This window comes from Dendrobates tinctorius, unplaced genomic scaffold (genome assembly GCF_039654945.1).
Source record: "Dendrobates tinctorius isolate UK_male_01 unplaced genomic scaffold, ASM3965494v1 ptg000496l, whole genome shotgun sequence".
Taxonomy (NCBI): Eukaryota; Metazoa; Chordata; class Amphibia; order Anura; family Dendrobatidae; genus Dendrobates; species Dendrobates tinctorius.
Window position 1 is genome coordinate 19294 of NW_027362156.1, and position 23766 is coordinate 43059.

The window sequence follows — 23766 nt, forward strand, 5'->3', positions numbered from 1 at the left end:
CCAACTGCCTTAGTCATACATGCTGTATTTTGCCTGGGGGTGCATGTGTTCTCAATAAAGAAAGGGAAGCAAACTTCTGCACGACACCGAAGTTGTGCTTGTCTTCCCCGAGGATAATATGAGGACATTGAAAGTCAGCATTCCTTCTGTTTTGGCTTGTCCACACCCCGGTACTAGCTGTGCTTTGTTGGAATATATGCCCGGTTCCAGAATTCGTAATACAGTAGAAAAAGGATTTGAAGAAATGTTTTTAAGATGAAAGCACTTTAAACATTCAATATGATGTCTTCTCGTGATTGTTGAGTAATTTCTTATTTTTTTTTGTTTTTATTTTCACATTCTGATTCTGTTTTTCCTTCCAGCCATATTGAACAAACTACTACATGGCTTGATCCAAGGAAGGCTATGCTTTCTCAGATGAATGTTACTGCTCCGACCAGTCCACCGCTGCAGCAGAACCTCATGAACCCAACAGGTATGCTACAATTTGTCTGTGTTTCATTGGTGAAGTATTCCTTTTAATGCATTCAATCTGCTCGTCATTTGTTGAATCATTTAGCATAGTTGTGGGTAAAAATAATTGGCGTTTGTGTTGGTTGTTAGATTGTTCTTCCGTTTTCTGCGGAACCAAAAGACACTAAAAGCTAGTTCAGGTGGTTTTGTCTCATACAGATGAAAGTTGGGACAACCTTCTACTCAATTTGGTGAAAAAAAAAAACAATTGGGGAGATATGGGTTGGATTGGAACTCCTGTTTTACTTTTTAGTCCTTATTCTTACAGACCTCTACTTCTGAATGACTCCAATTCTATATGTAGACATACTTGGGTATTTTTGTTTCGTGGCATGTTCTATTTGATCCAGTATTATGGAGCTACCTTGAATTTGGAGAATTTCTCCATAATATGGAGTTGTCCAAGACATCAGATGGCAGCACATGGAGCGCGCCTACAATCCCTGTTACAGAGCTACACAAACTCTTACACACCCTCTGCACACGTCTCTCCTGTGTGCATAATTATTTGCCTTTATTTCTGTGATTTCCGGAAATTGTATTCAGAAGCATGTGATGTATTGAACAACGGAGCAGTATGGATCAGACACTGGCTCTGTTATTACAACCATGTACGGTATGTTTCACCCAGAAATGCTGCATCGATTCAGAGAAAACGTACTTTGAAAAGCCGGCCAGGGACACTGCATCTCTGATGAAGACAGAGGCCGGTCCCCGGCAGCTTCTCCCATCTCTTTTTCCCTAAATTAACAGGTCTTTCCCAATACACCCACATATAGGGAATGACCTATCTGTATAGGGGAGGAAGGTGCGAAGAAGCTGCCGGGGGTCCTGCTTTGGTTCAACCGAAAATATACATGGATGCAATAATACCGCCAATGTCCATTTCACACTGCCCCTGGTTTATTTAGGCAGCTTGAATCCCTAGACATGTTTCTTTTTTTTTTCAATGTCTCTGTTGTTTTGTCATAAGGGTGCTTAGTTTTAGACTTTGTACATTGTGCTATATTTATACTGATCAGCCAAATCATTAAATACACTGACAAAACACTACTTTTCAAGGTGGTCTGTGGTATCTGGAACCAAGATGCTAGCAGTAGATTTTTTTTTTTTTTATATGGATTACTTTTACACCATGCAATCTAGCGCCGGCCATCCTGCGGTACTATTGGCCTTTGTTTACATGTGGACGACACGTGGCCGGTGGGGGCACACTCCACACTAGTAGTATCGCCATTCAGCGATTCGATCATTGGTGCTGTAGATCAGCTTGGCCAATTTTACAGACCTTTAAGGCTTTATCCATCTTGGAATAATTTGTTGTGAATTGTGGCTTCTTTGGATAGTACTTATTTCCTGCAAGTCCAACATGTGCTGAATCAGCTTGAGAATAAGCCCCCGATGTAACCTGAAAGAAAAGAAAAACGAGTTATATTATACTCACCCATTGACGGTCCGTGTCTGATGGGTGTTGCAGTCCGGGTCCAGCGCCTCCCATCTTCTAGCGGTGACGTCTTCTTCTTTGTTTCCTGTCGTGGCTCCTGCACCTGTTGAGGGCAGAGCAGAGTTCTGCAGTGCACAGGCGCCGGGAAAGGTCAGAGAGGTCCAGCGCCTGCGCACTGCAGGATTCTGCTCTGCCCTCAACAGGGTAGAGCAGTGCGCCTGCGCAGAAGCTGCGACGGGAAGCAAAGAAGAGGACATCACCGTTAGAAGATGGGAGGCGCCGGACCTGGATCGCGACACCCATCGGACCGGACCACCCCCTCTGGTGAGTATAATATAACTCGTTTTTCTTATCTTTCAGGTTACATCGGGGGCTTATCTACAGCATTACAGAATGCTGTAGATAAGCCCCTGATGGCGGTGCCGGCAGCTGATAGTCAAAAAATGGGGTGACAGATTCTCTTTAAGGAATATCATGGCTATGAAGTAGGGGTAGGAGAGAGAGGTTGGGGGTACTTGTCATGTGCAATGTTTTGGTATGTGTTGCATCCACACAAATTCCACAACTTAAGGTTTGCCATCAAAAAATTTCCCAGAGCATCACACTGGCTCTTCTTCCCATAGTTCATTTTGGTGCCACCTCTTTCCCAGGTAAATAATATACATGTACCTGGCCGTTCACATCATATAAGTGAAAACCGTGACTCATTGAACCAGGACACCTTCTTCCCGTTGTCATGCTCAGCTGAACTTTCCAGGCATTTTGGGCGATGGACAGGGGTCCTTATGGGCAGGCTGATAGCCCTGCAGTTATACATCCCAATACACTACAAGCTGTGGCGCTCTTTGTTCTGACACCTTTCCATCCTTGTCAGCATTAGTCTTTTTCAGCAATGTATGCTATGGTAGATCTTCTGTGGGGTTGGACAATGCAATCTTTCATTTGTCATGAGTTTTGGCTAGCTTTCGGCACCCACCGCTTTACCAATCTCCTTCCATGGACCACTATTGATGGGTACTAACCACTGCATACCCGAAACACCCACAAGACCTGACATATTTTAGATGCTCTGTCGAGTCCTCAAACCATTGCCCTTTGGCCCTTGTCATAGTAGCTCAGCTCAAATCCCTAAGCTTTTTTTCTCCACCACATCATCTTCAAAAAGTGACATTTCACTTACGGTACTGTTAATTCTAGAATGGACCCACATTTCTGGCAGTGTAGATTTGTTTTTTGCAAAAATGTTAGTAAGCCTTGAAAAATCTTTCCTTTCCTCCAACTGCTCACTATATATTATGATTTAAAGTTTACACCAAAGTAATCGGAGACAGACCGGATGCTAAGAATGGACTACTTGACAGCCACTTTGGAAATATATTCATGAATTTCTACCAACCAGACTGACATGACTTCATCCCAATCCATCTGTGGGCTGAGCATGTGAATTAGGCCTCATTCAGTGGGCCCCATCTTTTGATGTCTATATTACAGCCCTAGTACCTGAGCCCCTTGTGAAACAAGTGAGTTGCTTTAAGACCACCGCATGATTCTTTGGCGATCCAAGTTTGGTCACGAAAAATGTGGGGTCGAGTCTGGGTCCTGTGATGGTAATTTGGATGCTAAAAAGCAGCCACATTATAGCCATCTTCATATTCTAGTTTTTTATTTTTTGACCAGAAAGCCTAGTTGAAGAAGAAATTCTGACCAGAGGGGAGAACTAGCGCGGAGACATCGTAATCCTAATGTTGCACCTCCTTAAGGTTTATTTTTCCATTTACTGCAGTTTTTCCTTGAAATGCTGATGTTAATCTGCAGAATGTCAATATCAGTCTTTTTGCTGCAGATTTCACTCCTACTAATGAATGGAGAAAAATCTCAACCAAAAACATGGAAAACAGCGCCTATTATATAGAGTCTTCTTCCTGCCAAGAGATGCAGAAATGTCTGCACCAAATGTTTAATGTGTGCGCACACACCCATTTAATTTAAAAAAAAAAAAATATATATATATATTTTATTGTTGCCAATATTACCCCTCCTCCCCTCTCCAAATTCAAACATTTGCAATTTTTACATTAGCCAATTAGAACTTTTTTAAACTCTAACTTCCTGTTGTTCGTGGAAACACATGTACATTAGCAGCAATGAACAAACCCCACCCTATCTTAGGTATCGGAGTATCTAATGAGCTTGTGCAAAGGTCATTGTGAAGGAAGGGGGAGCAGGGTCAACTATTGCGATTGGTACGGTAGATCCTGTGTCATCAGCTGTGTATAGAGGTTAGCATTATAACCTATAATTGCAATCCTGCCTCTGATGATAATGAGCCTGCAGAAAACTCTTTTGGAAAGTACAGACAGTATAAACATAGAGTCTAAAATAGCCCCAGTTGCCAGTGTGATAATTGCAGATTGCGATTTTTTTAAAAAAAAATTTTTTTAATCCAAGATCGTAATATGGAAAAGAAAATTGTAAAACGATATTGAAAAATACGTGTAACGCAAAAACTTGATTTAAACAATAGACCGTTTTCTGACAACTCATTCCCTTCTAAATGTTTTTCTACGAAGTTTAGTGCTATACAACGCTTAAGAAACTAGACATATGAAATAAATGGAGTGATTAATTTTCAATTTTGGCATGGACCTCCACCACCGATGGTGAGGCTCCAGTAGAAAAAAATTAAAAATTTTGAGGAGCCCTGCTTTAGACCATTAAGAGGCATAAGATACATTGACCTTTAACACATTAAACTCTTAAATAATCTAAGTCTAGTCATGAACAAGCAATAATGAATTAAGATTAAGCTTTAAAAATCTATTTTTTCAATTATTTTTGTTGTAGGTCCACTTCCAGACGGGTGGGAGCAGGCCCTTACTCCTGAAGGAGAAACGTACTACATAAATCATAAAAACAAGTCCACATCATGGCTAGACCCACGTTTCGGTAAGAGCTTTTTATATTAGTTTATGCCTCAACGGTTTTAATGTTGTTCACGCAGATTTTTAGGAGAGCACATCATAAGTCCACTCGTTGCAGACAGAATTGGGCTAAGTTCACTTGGCTTTGTGGCCACTGTCATGCATATTCCTCCAATATTGTAGATGGATCCAACCATGAAAGCACCTCATTACCGCTTGGTGTATGAATTTTTCTTTTGGCCCTCTCTGTAGGAAGGCATTGAATGTAGCGTTTTGATATACGTTGTAGTCGGACAAATACAGAGATGGAAAAGGCCAAAATGACTTCCTCTTGGCCTCCACATGGTAAATAGGAGCCTATCTGAACCTTGAGACTCCCTTGCTCCACCTTGGCTAAGTAAACTTTGATAAATGAAGGGAAGAGCGACCAGCAGGGACGCTAACATTAACCTGTTCACCGCCCTAGACTGGAAGTCATGGCGCCATTATATCATATTTCTATACTCCTCAACGGTGATCCTAAAAGGTCCTCTCAACAGGACATTGTTTTAAAGATTTCCCATAGAGGGGACAACTAAGTTAATAACTAATCCACTATCCCAAATTCTATCCTCTTTTAAGAAATCGTCTAAAGAATCGTGTTGGGTGGTTCCTGAGGACTTGAGATGATCAGTAGAGAGAATAACTGCGCTAGACCACCACGGGTATTGACTTTACCATCTCTCTACTTTTGACCACCTGGGATGTTTATCATGAACAAAGCCTTACTGATTACAATGATGATTGATTTTCGATGATAGTTGATTTCTAACTGTAGAAAGGAGAAGGTTTTTTTTTTTACCTAATAAGGGGTTATCTGAGAATAAGGAAAAAAACCTAAAAAAGGAATTGCATGTAGAAAAAAAATAGCAAATACTCCATACTACTCAATCGCCTGATGCTTCAGCACCAACACTCTAATGCTCCATGCCAGTCTTTATTTTCCTTCAGTAATGATATCATGCACTCATGTGACTGCTCATACCACATACTGGCCTCTATGGTGAGACTAGCACGTACGGCGCGAGACCTCTGAGGCCAATGATTGACTGCAGTGGTCACTTAGATGTACGTGACCTCATCACTGCAAGGAACTAAAAGAACTTTCCTAGAGCCACCAGATCATTGTTGTAGGATTAAAGAGGGGAGATTTTTTTTATTTTATCATGTTATTTCTCACTTTTACCCTTTTAAGCGAGCGATACAAATTTGGCAAACCGCTATTTGACATGTCCCAGAGGTAGTCTCCATAATCTGGTATCCTACAGAGCATGCCACTTATTTTCTGCTAAATGCTATAGAATTCTGCGCTGTGTATGAAGACTGCAGAGATCAGGGCGGTATTTAGGTTCTGTAGATACCTGTGAGGCCGGTCAATGTACCGTTCACTAGATGGTTTATGCCGTCTACAAAGCTCTGAACTCAGATTTTTGTCTAATCCTGTTTAGAAAATCTCATCTGCTATGAATGAAAAGGGCAATTGTCTTCCAGAATGCCAGTGTCTCAGACACTCCAAATATGAGAGGCATTTGGCGATGGTGTTTGAACAGCAAATGAAGAGAAGATCTCACTACTGGTCTTACCAGTAATGGTCTGTCGGTCACCAGAGAAAATATAGGTGCCTGTTATGTGCGATTTATCTGATTTTTAGGCCGGCCATACACATTAGATAGAAGACAACTATGTAATGTTTATAGGGTCGCCCAAGTGATTGGGAAATAGGGGGGTCGTTGAGAAAGACTTTCTGTATCCATGGGCCATGTTAGGATAAACATTATACTCTAGAAGTTTGGGTTAAGTCATGTACACTTCATATCACTTTTCCTACATCAGGGTCATAAAGACAGAAAGTTATCCATCTACCTTTTGGTTGGGTTCTCCACCAGATTAAAATGAAGCCCAAGATGCCTTGTGAAGGAGAACTAAGAGATGCTGAAATTAGGTGACCTACTATTATGTTCATGCTGCCCGAATCCTAAGCCATGAATGTAATTCTCTGAAACGTAGCAGCATTTCGGCTAAGGGCAACTTTGAAAAGTCAGCTGGGGACTATAGGGTGAAATCTGACTAGTCCTAAGTGGCCGCTGTCCAGCTTCTTCTCACCACGCTGCGGTTGATTGATAGGTTTCTCCCATTTGTGTACATAAAGGAAGACCTGTCCATCTCCTGGAGTGGTGCAGGGTGAAGCCAGCCAAGGGCCGCACTGGACTCTCTCTCCATATAGTCCCCTGACTGCTTTTCAAACTGTTTCTTCTGAAATGCTGCAACATTTCAGAGAACGACATTCATACCTGGCTGCAGTCGAGGGTTCGGGCAGCATTAATCTAATGACAGGTTTCCTTTTAATTATTGCGAAGGTAAAAAGTTCAGCAGCTTTCTAATATATTTCCAATTCCCCACCATTTTCAAGATCTCTTGTTGGTTCCGCAATGCGAAAAATTGTTAAATTCATTGTACTACAGAGGGGTGGATAAAATTATATTCTTTCTAGATCATAAGCTTTTCTAAACTGACGCTGATCTTATACAGTGGGTACAGAAGGTATTCAGACCCCTTTTAATTTTTCAGTCTTTGTTTCATTTCAGCCATTTGGTAAATTCAAAAAAGTTCATTTTTTTTCTCATTAATGTACACTCTGCACCCCATCTTGATGGGAAAAAAAACAAATGTAGAATTTTTGTCAAATTTATTAAAAAAAAGAAAAAACAAAATAACACATGGTCATAAGTATTCAGACCCTTTGCTCAGACACTCATATTTAAGTCACATGCTGTCCATTTCCTTGTGATTCTCCTTAAGATGGTTCTACTCCTCCATTGGAGTCCAGCTGTGTTAAATTAAACTGATAGGACTTGATTTGTAAAGGAAAATACCTGTCTATATAGGACCTCACAGCTCAGAGTGCATGTCTGTTGGAATATGTTTGGTGCAACAACTCCATTCCTGTCTGAGTATTTAGTTGCTAGACTTGTATGCTGTTCATAAGGTTAGAACAAAAAACTGTTTTCCTGTGTCTGTGTATGAGAGAAGCAGCCTGCTGTAGATGTTGCACAGATGTAGGCACACAAATGATTTATTCCTGATCTATTAAGCTTATCATGTATTGTTCCTGTTTGTTCCTGAATAAAGAAGCTCTGTTGTCACACGCTTGGAGAGTATCCTGAATAATCCGCTGCCAACAGGTTATGGGCCCAGTGACGCAGAACCCCAGAGTAACACAGCAACAGAAGCCCAGAGCAAAAGCAGCACAAAGCAACAGAGAAGATGTCCACTAGCAGCAATCCTGTCAAGTTCTCAGTGCCAAGCCTCACTAACCAGATTTACCAGTTCTGGAAATTCAAGGTGAAGATGCTTAAGAAAAGGTACGGGGAAGTATACTCAGGACCAAGTGCCTCACCTATTACCAGATGATTGGCTAGAGAAGGATCAGAAAGCACAAAGCACTATTTCCCTCAGTGTAGATTATAATCATATTGTGTATATATGCAAGTGCAAAGGAGATGTGGGATGAGTTACAGAAAGTGCATGAAAAATCAAATCTCAGCAATAAGCTTTCTCACATGAGAAAGCTTTATCAGTCTAAGCTAAGTGAATGACAGAATTTGCAAGACTATATAAGAAACATCCTAGAGATTGTGGAGCGTCTCAGGGGTATTGGAGAAGAAATTCAAGATTTTCATGCTGCTGCACTTATATTAAGTGGTCTTCCAGAGAGTTATAACACATTTGAGACTGCACTAGATGCACTGCCAGATGATGAGCAGACACTGGAGTATGTTAAAGGCACACTTGTGGATGAATTCAAGAGAAAACGCAGCATGTAAGCAGCAGTAATGAATACAGAGCACAAACAGCATTAAAGACACAGGATTTCCCTAAATATATGAGCATTCTAAGAGAAACTCGTGAATGTTTTGTCTGTAAAAAGCCCGGCCACGTTAAATCAGATTGTAGAATTTGGAAAGCAAAAATGAGTTAGCGAAAAAAGCAGAACAGTCATCAAAGGTTTAAAACAGCTGTAAAGGAAGATTCTGCATGTGTTGAAACTGCATTTAATGCCGCAAGCAGTCATGACAAATGACAAGAATTTCTTCACTGACTTTAATGAAAGCAAGTCAGAAAAGGTCATCTTAGCTAATGGTTACTATATGACTTCAGAAGGAGTAGGAGACGGCTACTCCACTGTCCAGTTTCCTCAGCAGAAAGATCCCAGGAAAGGATGTTTTCTATGTTCCCAGCCTTGAAAGCAGTCTTCTGTCTGTAAAGAAGCTCATGCAAAAGGGGAATGTAGTTACTTTTAGAGATAACAGCTGCATCATCTCAAAGAAGGGTCACACTCTCTTGCAGGGGGAAAAATCCAAGATGAACTTTATCAGCTAAAATGCAAAGAAAAAGTGTACAGTGCCAGACAAGATCTACATAAGAACTGTCCATGTATGGCACAGGCGTCTTGGGCACAGAGACTGAGAAGCAGTAAGGAAGCTAGCTCCACTTGTAAATGGTACTGAAATCACCCCGGGTAGTTAAGTGATGAAGTGCACTAGCTGTCTTAAAGGGAAAATGTCCAGAAAATCCTTTCCTAAAATAAACACGACTAGATCTGCACGGCCTCTGGATCTGATACGTACAGATGTATGAGGTCCAATGAGTGTTCAAACTCCTAGCAAGAAGAGATATTTTCTCACATTTATTGATTGACTACTCCAGATATACAGTCGCCTACCTGCTTCACAGTGAGGATGAAATTCCACAGAAACTTGAAGATTATCTTGCTGTAGTGTTTAACAAATTTGAAAGAATGCCGAAAGCCCTGCGTGCAGAAGATGGAACCGAATATACAAGTGGTAAGGTGCAAACTATTTTGAAAAAGGATGGAATCGTGTTCCAGACTACCATTCCATACAATATGGCATTGCAGAGGGAAAGAACCGTACTCTCTGTGAAAGTGGAAGAAGTATGTTGTTTGATGTGAATCTACCTACAACGTATTGGGGAGAAGCCATCATCTGCAGAAAACAAGTGTCAGGCGCATTATCTTCTACAGAAGCAGAATATATGTCTGCTGCTTATGCAAGTCAAGGAGTAATTTGGTTGAAACAACTTTTGGATGATTTTGCAAGCCATTAGCTCAACCAACAGTTATCTATGAGGACAACTAAGGATGCAATAAACTTTCCAGCAGTGAGAAGATTAGTGCAAGGACGAAGGGCCCCGTCACACATAGCGAGATCGCTGCTGAGTCACAAGTTTTGTGAAACAACAGCGATCTCGCCAGCGAGATCGCTGTGTGTGACAGCGATCAGCGACCGCCCCCCCTGCCGGGATCGCTGCAAGAAATCTCTGGACATTTTTTTGGTCACTGGTCTCCCGCTGGCCAGCATGCATCGCTGCGTGTGACCGGCGGGTGACCAGCGATCAGCTGGTAACTAATGTACACATCGGGTATCTAAGGGACGTGCGTCCCTTGGATCCCCGATGTGTACGTTAGTTACCAGCTCCCTGCATCAGCGAGCTGGTAACTAACGAACACAGCGACGCCGCGCGCTCAGCGTCGCTGTGCTGATCGCTGGGGAAGCTGTCTGTGTGACAGCTCACCAGTGATCACATAGCGACTTACCAGCGATCCTGACACGTTGATATCGTTGTCGGGATCGCTGGTAAGTCGCTATGTGTGACTCCAGCTTTAGTACATTGATGTAATACATGCATTTATGTGACTTAGTAGAACGTGGTGTAATCGAGTTTTATTGCGAGTCTGATAACATGATAGCTGATGGTATGACAAAGCCATTATTAAGAGCCAAGTTTGTGGACTACAGAACCGCAATGGGACTAACAGGATAAGTAGTTGTTGAATGGGGTTATTGGAATATGTTTGGTGCAACAACTCCATTCCTGTTTGAGAGTTCAGTTGCTAGATTTTTGTATGTTTTTTATGAAGTTAAAAAAAAAAATCTCCCAGAGGCTCACACAGGGAGAGCAGAGACTGTATTTCCTGTTTTTCCTGTGCATGTGTATGAGAGAAGCTGCCTGCTGTAGATGATGCACAGACACACAAATGATTTATTCCTGATCTATTAAGCTTATCATATATTATTCCTGTTTGTTCCTGAATAAAGAAGCTCTGTTGTCACACGCTTGGAGAGTATCCAGAGTGATCCGCTGCCAACAATGTCAGACCAACTGTGAATCATGAGGTCAAAGGAACTGGCCAAGGAGCTCAGTGACAGAATTGTGGCAAGTCACAAATCTGGCCAAGGTTACAAAATTTTTGCAGTACTCAAAGGTTCACAGTGGCCTCCATGATCCTTAAATGGAAGAAGTTTGGGACCACCAGAAGTCTTCCTAGACCTGGCCGTCCAGCCAAACTTAGCAATTGTGGGTGAAGAGCCTTGGTGAAAGAGGTAAAGAAGAACCCCAAGATCACTGTAGCTGAGCTCCACAGATGCAGTAGGGAGATGGGAGAAAGTTCCACAAAGTCAACTATCACTGCAGCCCTCCATCAGTCAGGCCTTTATGACAGTGTCCCGACGGAAGCCTCTCCTCAGTGCAAGACATATGAAAGCCCACATAGAGTTTGCTAAAAAACACATGAAGGACTCCCAGACTGAGAAATAAGATTTTCTGATCTGATGAGACAGAGAGACCTTTTGGTCTTTTTAAATCACAGTGGACCTACACCAGCACATGATATGGCTCCCCAAACCATCACTGATTGTGGAAACTTCACACTAGACCTCATCAGCTTGGATTGTGGCCTCTCCACTCTTCCTCCAGACTCTGGGACCTTGATTTCCAAGGTCTAGTGTGAAGTATCCACAATCAGTGATGGTTTGGGGAGCCATGTCATCTGCTGCTGTAGGTCCACTGTGTTTTATCAAGACCAAAGTCAGCGCAGCCGTCTACCAGGAGATTTTAGAGCACTTCATGCTTCCCTCTGCCAACAAGCTTTTTGGAGATGAAAATTTCATTCTCCAGCAGGACTTGGCACCTGTCCACACTGCCAAAGGTACCAATAGCTGGTTTAAAAACAACAGTATCACTGTGCTTGATTGGCAGCAAACTCACCTAACCCCATAGAGAATCTGTGGAGTATTGTCAAGAGGAAGATGAGAGACACCAGACCCAACAATGTAGACGAGCTGAAGGCTGCTATCAAAGTAACCTGGGCTTCCATAACCCCTCAGCAGTGCCACAGGCTGATCGCCTCCATGCCACGCCGCATGGATGCAGTAATTGATGCAAAAGGAGCCCCGACCAAGTATTGAGTGCATTTACTAAACATACATTTGGGATTTTAAAATCATTTTTCAAGCTGGTGTTATAAAGTATTCTAATTTACTGAGATAATGACTTTTTTGGGTTTTCATTGGCTGTAAGCCATAATCATCAACATTAACAGAAATAAACACTTGAAATAATTAAAGAACTGAAATTAACTTTTTGATGATATTCTAATTTTTTGAGATGCACCTGTATATAGAAGTTCAGTGGCGCTCATTTACTAGCCAGGGTACACGGGACCAATGGAGCAGCGGGAGACCTAATATGATCGTTCTGTCTAGGGCTGTGGAGTCGGTAAGCCAAACCTGCGACTCCGACTCCTCAATTTCCCTTACTCCGACTCCACGACTCCGACTCCCACATATATTGCTTATATTTAAGTGAAAAATTTATTGTAGTGCAATGTTAACATCAGACATTTAATCATTTCTATGATCCAATAATCAAGATATTTAGAACATAATATCTATTTATTGGAATACAACTTTAGAACACAAAACTGTAATAAATTGTAAATATGTAATACACTGTGTACATGTATACGGTACAGACCAAAGTTTGGACACACCTTCTCATTCAAAGAGTTTTCTTTATTTTCATGACTATGAAAATTGTAGATTCATTCTGAAGGCATCAAAACAATGAATTAACACATGTGGAATTATATAATTAAAGTGTGAAACAACTGAAAATATGTCTTATATTCTAGATTCTTCAAAGTAGCCACATTTTGCTTTGATTACTGCTTTGCACACTCTTGGCATTCTCTTGATGAGCTTCAAGAGGTAGTCACCAGAAATGGTCTTCCAACAGTCTTGAAGGAGTTCCCAGAGATGCTTAGCACTTGTTGGCCCTTTTGCCTTCACTCTGCGGTCCAGCTCACCCCAAACCATCTCAATTGGGTTCAGGTCTGGTGACTGTGGAGGCCAGGTCATCTGGCGTAGCACCCCATCACTCTCCTTCTTGGTCCAATAGCCCTTACACAGCCTGGAGGTGTGTTTGAGGCCATGTCCTGTTGAAAAATAAATGATGGTCCAACTAAACACAAACTGGATGGAATAGCATGCCGCTGCAAGATGCTGTGGTAGCCATGCTGGTTCAGTATGCCTTCAATTTTGAATAAATCCCCAACAGTGTCACCAGCAAAGCACCCCCACACCATCACACCTCCTCCTGCATGCTTCACGGTGGGAACCAGGCATGTAGAGTCCATCCGTTCACCTTTTCTGCATCGCACAAAGACATGGTGGTTGGAACCAAAGATCTCAAATTTGGACTCATCAGACCTAAGCACAGATTTCCACTGGTCTAATGTCCATTCCTTGTGTTCTTCAGCCCAAACAAGTCTCTTCTGCTTGTTGCCTGTCCTTAGCAGTGGTTTCCTAGCAGCTATTTTACCATGAAGGCCTGCTGCACAAAGTCTCCTCTTAACAGTTGTTGTAGAGATGTGTCTGCTGCTAGAACTCTGTGTGGCATTGACCTGGTCTCTAATCTGAGCTGCTGTTAACCTGCGATTTCTGAGGCTGGTGACTCGGATGAACTTATCCTCCGCAGCAGAGGTGACTCTTGGTCTTCCTTTCCTGGGGCGGTCCTCATATGAGCCAGTTTCTTTGTAGCGCTTGATGGTTTTTGCCAATGCACTTGGGAACACTTTCAAAGTTTTCCCAATTTTTCGAACTGACCTTCATTTCTTAAAGTAATGATGGCCACTCCTTTTTCTTTACTCGGCTGCTTTTTTCTTGCCATAATACAAATTCTAACATTCTATTCAGTAGGACTATCAGCTGTGTATCCACCAGACTTCTGCACAACACAACTGATGGTCCCAACCCCATTTATAAGGCAAGAAATCCCACTTGTTAAACCTGACAGGGCAAACCTGTGAAGTGAAAACCATTTCCGGTGACTACCTCTTGAAGCTCATCAAGAGAATGCCAAGAGTGTGCAAAGCAGTAATCAAAGCAAAAGGTGGCTACTTTGAAGAACCTAGAATATAAGACATACAGTATTTTCAGTTGTTTCACACTTTTTTGTTAACTATATAATTCAACATGTGGTAATTCGTAGTTTTGATTCCTTCAGAGTGAATCTACAATTTTCATAGTCTTGAAAATATAGAAAACGCTTTGATTGAGAAGGTGTGTCCAATCTTTTGGCCTGTACTATGTATGTATGTGTGTGTGTGTGTGTATGTGTATATATATATATATATATATATATATATATATATATATATATATATATATATATATATATATATATATATATATATATATATATATATATATATATATATATATATATGTGTGTGTGTGTGTATGTGTATACACACACACGCCATGACTTATCTCGATAAAGCCTAGATCCTCAGGCTACATTCACACTGTGGGCGTAGCCAGGATCAAACCTGGGGGGGGGCAGAATCTCCTACTGTTCCGCAGAATTTCATACTGCACACCTCAGCTGCTGCAGAACCTCATACTTCACACCCCTACACTTGAAATAAAGCCTGCAACTTAAGAAGATGTGGTGATGAATGCAGTCTATTTATTCCAACTATCAGTTGATGTTACTGAAGACGAGCAATGCCTGTCCTGGGCGTCCTTTTGGGCAGCTATGAGGTGTACCTGACTGGTGCTAAAAAAAAAAAAAGCAGTGTTAGTCTGTGTGCTATCCGGCTTTCATTCTTTTTGGTACAGATATGATCTGGATAGACAGATATGGATAAATGGATATATAGATAGAGCAGATTTCTAATCTGCTTTTGCTATTGAAAACATTATCTATGAGCTCAAAAACCTTTCAGGTGATGCGGTTTTTTAAAAAGCTGATCTGCTTTTACAGCTGAAAAACGTATCCACAAAAACGCAGCAAAAACGCTGTGTGTGAATGTAGCCTTAGATCAGGAATAGAACAGCCATTTATAGGACATTTCATAACTTTCCCAAATTCCTATGAAACAATATTCAGCGTATTCTGCATTGAATTACTGTACCCAATTTAGTATATATTTTAGGAGTCTGAGTCGGTCCATTTTATTCCGACTCCACCAAAATGAACTCTGACTCCACAGCCCTGGTTCTGTCCTCATACAGCATCATTTTGTTGCTTCCTCTTCATTAGAGTTGAGCGAATATGTTCGGAAAATGATAGTTGAATCCGAATTTGCCATATTTGTGCCATAGGCGTACCTTATTGGTGCCGAATTTGTTTGACGAGCATTTCCGAACATATTCGCTCATCTGTACTCTCATTGACTCCAATGGCGTTCGGCACATATTGCAAACATGGCAAAATTCTCTCATCTCTACTCTTTATTACAGGCAATGTACTTTTTTTTTTTTTTTTTTTTAGCCAGCAAAAATAAGATCCGTTGACAAGCAAGTATTTTGCTTGTTCATCAGGTCATTGCCGGCATATTTACATACCTTCAATTCTTGATGGTAACCACACTATAACTCATTTATCAAAAGTATGAATTAATATCAAAATAGAGCATGGCCTGGAGTATCATGGACAATGTGGGGTGTTGTGAGTTCATTTTCTGGTCCACCAGTTGTGAGTTCTCCTGCCAGGCTCCCTCTGGTGGTAACAGGAGGTAGTGAGGCTGACTTAATCAGTAGAGATCTGCCACCTGATAATGAGGATGACGATTGGACCTCAGGAATCTCAGACTGAATTTAAGACAGCCGACTCCCTATTCTGGTGCTGGTGATTCCTTCTGGCTTGTCTGGTCTTGGTTTTCAGCTCTGTTCCAGTCATCTAAAGCTAAGTTTTCTGCTAATGTTCACACTTGATTTTGTTGGTCTATTCAATTTTTTGTGTGGTCAGCCAGCCCCGGCTGGGGCTGTGCTGAATTTCCACTATTATTTACCTGTATTTGCCAATTTGCTTTTTGTCCCTTATTAGATTGGCCTCTTTTTGCTCTGTCTCAGAATATTTCAGAGTGCTGATATAGCGGGAGAAGTCTAGTGACTTCAGGGTTAATTTTGCTAACAGAAGTGTTTGGACATTATTTTTGTAGGGTTTTTTGCAGATTGCAGACAGTGTCTTTCCTTTCCTATCCTTTCTAGTTAGTTTGGGCCCCATCATTTGCTCAGCCTATTTTCCTGCCTGTGTTTGTGTTTTCATCTTGTTTCACCGTCAATACATGTGTGAGGCTGTCTTTCCTTTGGGGTCTGCTCTGGGGCAGTTAGTTTTCCCCTTTTCTTGCTTCAGGCTTATGTAGTTCTCCGGCTGTGACGAAGCGTCTAGGATCATCGTAGGCACGCTCTACGGCTGCTGCTAGTTGTGTGGTTAGGATCAGGGATCTGCAGTCTGCATAGTTACCAACCTCTCTGGTTTTCTGTGACTTAGCTTGTTTTGTTTTTTTCTCCTCGGTGACCCATTCATAACAGTGGGGCTTAATCGCTAACCTTAAAGCATAACAGAGACCAAACAACCACGATCAATAATCCCAAAGTTATAAAGGTACAGGAGCATGGATGGGAAGGAAAAACATGCACATCTGAGCATCAGGGCGCACATGCTGAAAGGCTATACAACATGTTATCATGTGTCACTCTGATTGTGAACATTATGTAACCCTTCATTATTGCACATTCCCAAGTGGCCTAATAAAGAACAATAAGGGCATCACATATATAAGTGCACATATAAGTATATACCGTTTTTTTACATTGTGTCAGCAAAAATTATACCTGGTAAGATGGCCTCAGAAATACCGCAAGTGCACCTTCCGCCCTCGCTTGTTCATCAGGTCATTGCCGGCATATTTAAATAGGCTATGTTGACCAATCATAGCACAGCCTTCTTTTATTAAACGGCTCAAGAAAAACGAAATCTATGATCTGATTGGCTATGGGCCCTTTCATCCTTTAGACAGTTTTGCAATATCTCCAGTCTCTTTACCTAAGAAGGGGGTAAATGGTAAGAGGTCTAGAAAATAGGTTGGTTCAGATTAGTATTCTGACGTAGATAAGATGTTATCCGCCATGCTCTTGTGCCATCAGTGACTTCGGCATGCTCGAATAATATGTTTGAGTCCCTGCGGTTGCATGTCTCACGGCTGTTTGACACCTGCTACACATGCAGGGATTAGCGGAGATGTCTGCAGCATGAGCGCTCCTATGAATAGTTGAGATGGCTTAATTTCGAACAATCTGCCAAACCACTGTTTTGCTGACAGCCGTCTAAGTGTATGGGGGACATTATGGACTGTAGTGATGAAACCATGTCTTGGTTTATTAAGAATGTGGGAAGTCACCAACAGGTGATGGTCCCACCTCTATCACACAACTTAAAAGCTGATCCTGTGGATGTACCATAAACCATTGAGATGGAAACTTCACTTTAACATATGGCTGAGGTTCAAAATGGCTTCCATAGTTTGCGTTTCATACTACTTGTGCAATCCGGTGAGTGGTATTGGCAAAATAAAGGCATATAGGGTGGCAGTAGAGTTTCTTGTCTAACCTGTTTCTCAGTCTGGATCTTCATTTTCCATCCTTTGCTAGTTTTGTGGCCTATTTCCGTTTTTGTGAGATTTTAGAAGAACCTTGGTTACCTCTTGTGTGGGTTCCCTGTAGCCCTTCTGCTAACAGCTCATTATCTTGTGATCTTAATTACTGTTTGCTATACTGTAAGCCTTCATTATCACTTGTGCCACTCTCTCCTCCTTCCACTCTTTGTCTAGGTGCAGAATGTTTGCCATGAGGTGGATGCTTTAATTAGGGGGGTTGTCTCTAGTTTGTATATTTTTTCGCTCAAGAAAATGTAATCCGCCCCCTTCCACCCCCATATCCTGATTTCCCCTCTTTACCAGAACAAAGCGTTTTTTTGTTTGTCTGCCTGTGAGGTCTAAGCTGCCTGGGTACGGCTTCATATGCCAATCAAATGCTTTCCAGATTTGCAAGGGTATGGGAATCTGACAGGAAACAGTCTAAACCCCGGCTTTAAAATAATATGAAATTGGCTTATTTACTTTTTAACACGTTTGAAGACTCGATGTTCTGCGCAGAAGGCAGCGGAGTTTTCCAGGAAACAGATTTTCCAGTAACTTTTTGTACAGAGTTTCTGCACCCTCCTGTGCTTTGTACCACTGAGCAGCGTATAATTATATCACACAGTAAAAGTCGACCAAGCTGGAATTTCTGTTAGCAGGAACTATTGCGCCATTGATGTGACTGATCTTGCACTGCTGTCCTTTTCGTTGTACCCCCTGCCGGTCTCTTCAGTGGGGGTGTCGTATAGGCACCGTAGTCAATCGGTGGCCACTAGTGATGAGCGAACGTGTTCAGATAAGGTGTTATCCGCCATTCTTGGGTTCTAACTGTGTGACTTTGGCGTAGTCAAATAATGTGTTTGAGTCCCCGCACCTGCATGTCTTGCGGCTGTTCGACAGCCACAACACATGCAGGGTTTGCCTAACAAACCGAGACATGCAACTGCGGGGACTCAAACATATTATTCGACCACGCCGAAGACACTTGGTTAGCACCTAAGCATGGCGGATAACACCTTATCCCATCAAGTTCCCTCATCACTAGTGATCCCTGATTGACTGCAGCATTCTAATTCTGTCCAAGCGTTGGCAGCAAAAGCTCTAGCGAAAATCTACTTCTTCACTTTTGCCACTGAGCCCACTCCATGCAGCGCAGGTGCTGACATACCTGTCACCCGACAGTAATCGATGCGATCAGAGCTAGCACTTGTCACATCTGTTTATTTCGTTAAATGCCGCTACCAAGCATGACATTAGCATTTACGGTAAATGTATTCAAGGTGGTGGCCGTCCATTTGGATGACCAACACCACCCCATGTGACATGATTGCAAGGTTTGTACTGAAGGCCCCGATATCTGCCATGTGAAATGTTTTACGAAGCCCAGCCTATGTCTGGGCTTCACAAGAGATCATCTGTTTCACAATACGTTGCAGTTAACATTTTATTGCATAGCATAAGAAGAATGCAGGTTCAAATCCCATATGGAGGACTAATTAAAAACTGGGGCAAAAAAAAAAGAAAAAAAAACCATTCGACTATAAGGGTGTGTGCAGACGCTGCGGAATCCGCTGCGGATGAATCCGCACGGATTTTGCAAAAACCGCAGATAAACACACAGGATTATCTGCGGTTTTGACTGTGGTTAGGTCCTGCGGATTCACCATCTCCACAATGGTGGAGATAGGAACCCGCTGCGGATTCCGCAGAAAGAATTGACATGTCACTTCTTTCTGCGGTTTCAAAACCGCAGCAAATCCGCGCAAATTTTTCCGCAACGTCTACACAGCGTTTTTTTTTACCATTCATTTGAATGGTACTGTACACCGCAGCTAAAACTGCTGCGGGTCCGCAGCGGCCAAAAACGCTGCGGAAACGCAGCAGAATCCGCAGCGTGTGCACATACCCTTAAAGTTGAAATGATAAAAACAATTCACGTTTACTAATCTAGAAAATTGTATTGCTAGGCTTCTTTTTTTTTTTTTTTCCTTTTTTTTTTTTTTTGCAAATTGAACACTGTTAAAACAAAGCCCTCTAAAAGAATTGCTGGAGTGTTTTGTTTTTTCTCCCACTTCATAGCATTTGGAATTTGTTTCCCATTTTTCAATAAATTGTATGGTAAAATGAATGGTGTCAATCAAAACTAAACTTGTTCTGCAAAAAAAATAAAAATCAAGCTCTCCTACATCAGTGTTGGCGTAAAAATGCAAAATAAATTATAGCTTTTGAATGAAGGGAAGGAAAAAAAAAACTAAAGCGCTGAAAAATAAAAATCATCCAGGTCTCAGGAGTTTAACAGCAGCAGCACAGTTCCTTGCAAAGGAGCGCAGCTCTGCAGTTACAACTGGATCTTTTTGGGGATCAGTCAGAATTCCAAAGGTGGGGAGAACACAACCCTTTTTCGTCTCATTAATATATAAAAACTCAGCCGGAGGGGGAAAAAAAAAAAAAACCTTTTAAAATTACTTGTTTGCCAAATTAGGCAGCTGTTTATCTCTTGGCAAACTAATGTCACTGTTACCTGATGAAAATTAGAGTGCGAGGAAGCAACCACCCTGGTTAAGCAATGTGAAGAGAACTTTTTCTTTGCTCCACTATATGGATAGGGTGAACCCCATAGACTTGATTCTGAAACACTTTGGTGTAACCTAATGAGAAATTTTGGAATAACTGTAAATATATGTAGGAGGCGAAGAGTCAGGTCTTGAGATCGGGCTGCACGTCACTGGGAAATGGTTGGGCTAGTTATTTTACCTTGTATTTCTCCCTCATGGGCTATGTCCATCTTCTCGTCACTGTACTCCAGTGTTCCCCAACCTGTGGCTCTCCAGCTGTTTTTTTTTTTTTTTTTTTTTTAGATCAGAGAAAAGAAGATCTAGTGTACACCTTGACGCGCGTTGATGCACCCCTTCTGAGGAAGATTGACTTTGAAACTCACGTCAAGGGGTACACTGGATCTTCTCTGAATTCTGGGTATTTATGACCGTCCCTGGCTCCTACATGCATAGGCTTCTATATTAATATACCTTGAGCTTTGGTGTGCACTATGTGTCTCTGAATCCCCTCTGTGAGTTATATCTATATGAATTTACTTAAATTTTATTTTTGATTATTTGCTTCATCAGAGGTGATCAGTGACAGACCCCAGCAGTGTCCGGTTTCATTTATTTATTCGTGTGTCCTGCATCCCCCACATATAGCACAATTTTTGCACTATGCACTTTATTTGGCATAAACAAGTGCTATGTTTTGTGTGGTATACTCCTATCAGTATGTTTACCTTTTAAGATATCTGTAATAGTGGATGTGATTTATTTTATATCTATTTTTCCAGACTTAATTTTAATCTATTTCTATAGTCCAGTGTTTTGCTATTTCCAATTTCTGCCATGGTCTGCTTTCATCTCCAATTGTCTTTTTAATTTGTTTTTTTTTTAAATTGTTTGATTCAATAAACAATTATTTTGTTTCATAATCAATGTTTGGAGGAACTTAGTGGTTTCTCTGTAAAAGTTCCTGTTAGCCTCGCGGTCCTCCGTGTTTTGGTCATTAGGGCAATTTTTGTGGTCTTCTTGGTCGATTGGTTTATACCAGTTTACGTAAACTTTTGTTTGTTTTTTTTTTTTTAAACTCGTTTAGGTATGAGCCAACAGAGACTAAGTCAGAGTGCGCCAGTGAAATCCCCTCCACCACTTGTCACCCAGAGCTCCCAGAGTGGTGTTATGGGAGGTGGCGGCAATCAGCAGCAGCTAAGACTCCAACAGCTTCAGATGGAGAAAGAACGTTTACGACTCAAGCACCAAGAACTGCTTCGGCAGGTGAGGCCACAGGTTAGAAACAACCTTTTGTTACTCTCTATATATGTTTGTCTTGTCGTCTTTGTGTCGTTTAGTATGTGTGTGGGAAGGGTAATGGGATTTATTGGGAAATTTGAGCATTCTATGTCCATGTTGTGCATGGGCCTCCAAAAATAAAACAAGCAAGAATACATCCGCTTTTCTTGACAGATGCAACGTTGACCCAATGTTGCGGCATTCACCAGTACAAGAAAAGATTACTATTTCAGCCACAGATGTGGGATTAAATTATTATTGGAGACAACTTGGGGGAACAAAAAACATTTTGAGGACCTCCCAACTCTCTTCTGAGATCTGAACCCTTCCTGACCCACAATAGCAGTCAAATGTGGAAAAGGAGACCACATATGAGAATGACCCTCTCTAATGAAGTCAATCATAGCTGTGTAGATGGCCAAGTCAGGAAATACATTGAGTTGCCAATGCGCTTTAGATATGCCCCTAAACCAATATCCAGTAAACAAGCCGGCATTGTGGGAGAAAAAAAATGGACATGTTGGATCTCAACATGCATCATCCTTTTTTTTTTTTTTTTCCTCAAAATTTGACATTGTGGAAGGAAATCATGTATGAGAACCTGCAGACCAAAACAAACTTTTTCACCCATTGGCTAATTCTGTCTTCTTACTTTTATGACTGCATAATGTATAATTTCCCTGTCCTTCTATGGTCTGCTGACACCTTTAGTCTCATAAAGTATAAAGGTTGCAAGATCAAAAATAAACCACTCAAGTCTGACAGGTCTGGGCTGAAGAACCAGTCTTGATGTCAATGTTCTTTGCATAAACGTCCGTAGTATTGATCTCCCAAGTTTGTTTTTTTTAACTTTAGAGTGAATTTCTAGTTTGTAGTACTGTGTGGAGGATCAAATGCCCAAGCACGGTTCTACTGTAGTTATTTTTAACTTTAATAACATGTTTTTGTTTTTTTTTTTGTTTTTTTTTTTTAAATTACCCATAGTTTTTAATTCAGTATCAGAGTTTACTAAAAGGGTTTGTTACCCCCAACTTTCGGGAATTTATACTAAATAGGGCTAGAGATTGTCGGCGACATTTAGCTCCTGGAAGTTGCAAAGAAACAATGGCATTGTCGCAAATTCACTTTCTTTTTTGGGCTGCAGGGTTTTAAAAAAAAGTTTGCAAGCAAATTTTGAGCCTTGCAAAAATGGCCGTGGAGCTAGGTGGCTGTATGACGACAGTGGATTTCCCTAGTATGGAAGAGAAATCTGTAGTTTTAGTGTCTATGTTGGGACCAGGTCAAAGTTAGTCATGTTGTTATTGAATTTAATAGTACACAGGTTTACTTTGGTTCGCAGGAACTAGCTCTTCGTAGTCAGCTACCAACCATGGAGCAAGACGGTGGATCTCAAAATCCAGTGTGTTCTTCCGGAATCACTCAAGAGCTCAGAACAATGACCATGAACAGCTCCGATCCTTTCCTCAACAGGTCCGTACAACCACCCCCCTTTCGCGACTGTGTAAATTGCATATTTATCCTGTTGGTCAACCCTGAGTTGGTACTGCTATGAAATTTAACAAGATTTTCTCAGTTGGGCTGATAATTTCCTTACTTGCCCCAAGCCTCAGAATATTGATTAACTTTATTTCCTTTTTGCAAAAATTGTGACAAACCTTTTTTTTTTTTTTTGGCAGTGGCACATATCACTCCAGAGATGAGAGTACGGACAGTGGATTGAGCATGAGTAGTTACAGTGTTCCCCGCACACCTGATGATTTCCTTAACAGTGTTGATGAAATGGATACAGGTCAGTTGTTTTTGGGCACGTTCACCAATTGGGTAGCATGTGACCTATAGGTCAATCCTGTTAATATCTAGGACATTAAGGTGCTTATTGGGTTGTTGGTATTACAACTTGGTTCCATTAAACTGAATGGAGTAGAAATGTATCCTCACTACCTGTGAACTAGTGTATTATTCTTGTCGGGTGGGTGGTGGACAGCAATTTCTAACAAACTACAACCTTTTCAATGCCACCTTTTTGAACATTGGTTGTCCCATGATAAACTTGTGCCACTAATGACTCTTTGGGGGTCATTTATCAACAGTGGCATATAACACTCCAGTAGACTCATGGTTAAAGATTAGTGTAGGAGGCGCCAAATTTATTATTATTTTAATGGCAATGTATAGCAAATATATTGTGCCATGGTTGACCCTGATTTTTTGTCAATGATGGGCGTGGCA

At 41.4% G+C, this 23766-nt stretch overlaps 1 protein-coding gene across 2 annotated transcripts in view; it reads left to right on the forward strand.

The window, feature by feature from the left end:
- Positions 1-340: 340 nt before the first annotated feature.
- LOC141078060 (transcriptional coactivator YAP1-A-like) overlaps positions 341-23766 on the forward strand; it is a 28622-nt gene continuing 5196 nt past the window's right edge. Inside the window, exons 1-5 of one of the 2 annotated variants that reach the window (XM_073564869.1) lie at positions 341-475; positions 4802-4903; positions 21344-21534; positions 22877-23007; positions 23214-23326. In XM_073564869.1, coding sequence (XP_073420970.1) covers positions 406-475; positions 4802-4903; positions 21344-21534; positions 22877-23007; positions 23214-23326 — 607 coding nt within the window. In that variant the 5' untranslated portion in view covers positions 341-405. The remainder of the gene's footprint in view (positions 476-4801; positions 4904-21343; positions 21535-22876; positions 23008-23213; positions 23327-23766) is intronic. The other variant, XM_073564870.1, reaches the window with a different exon arrangement.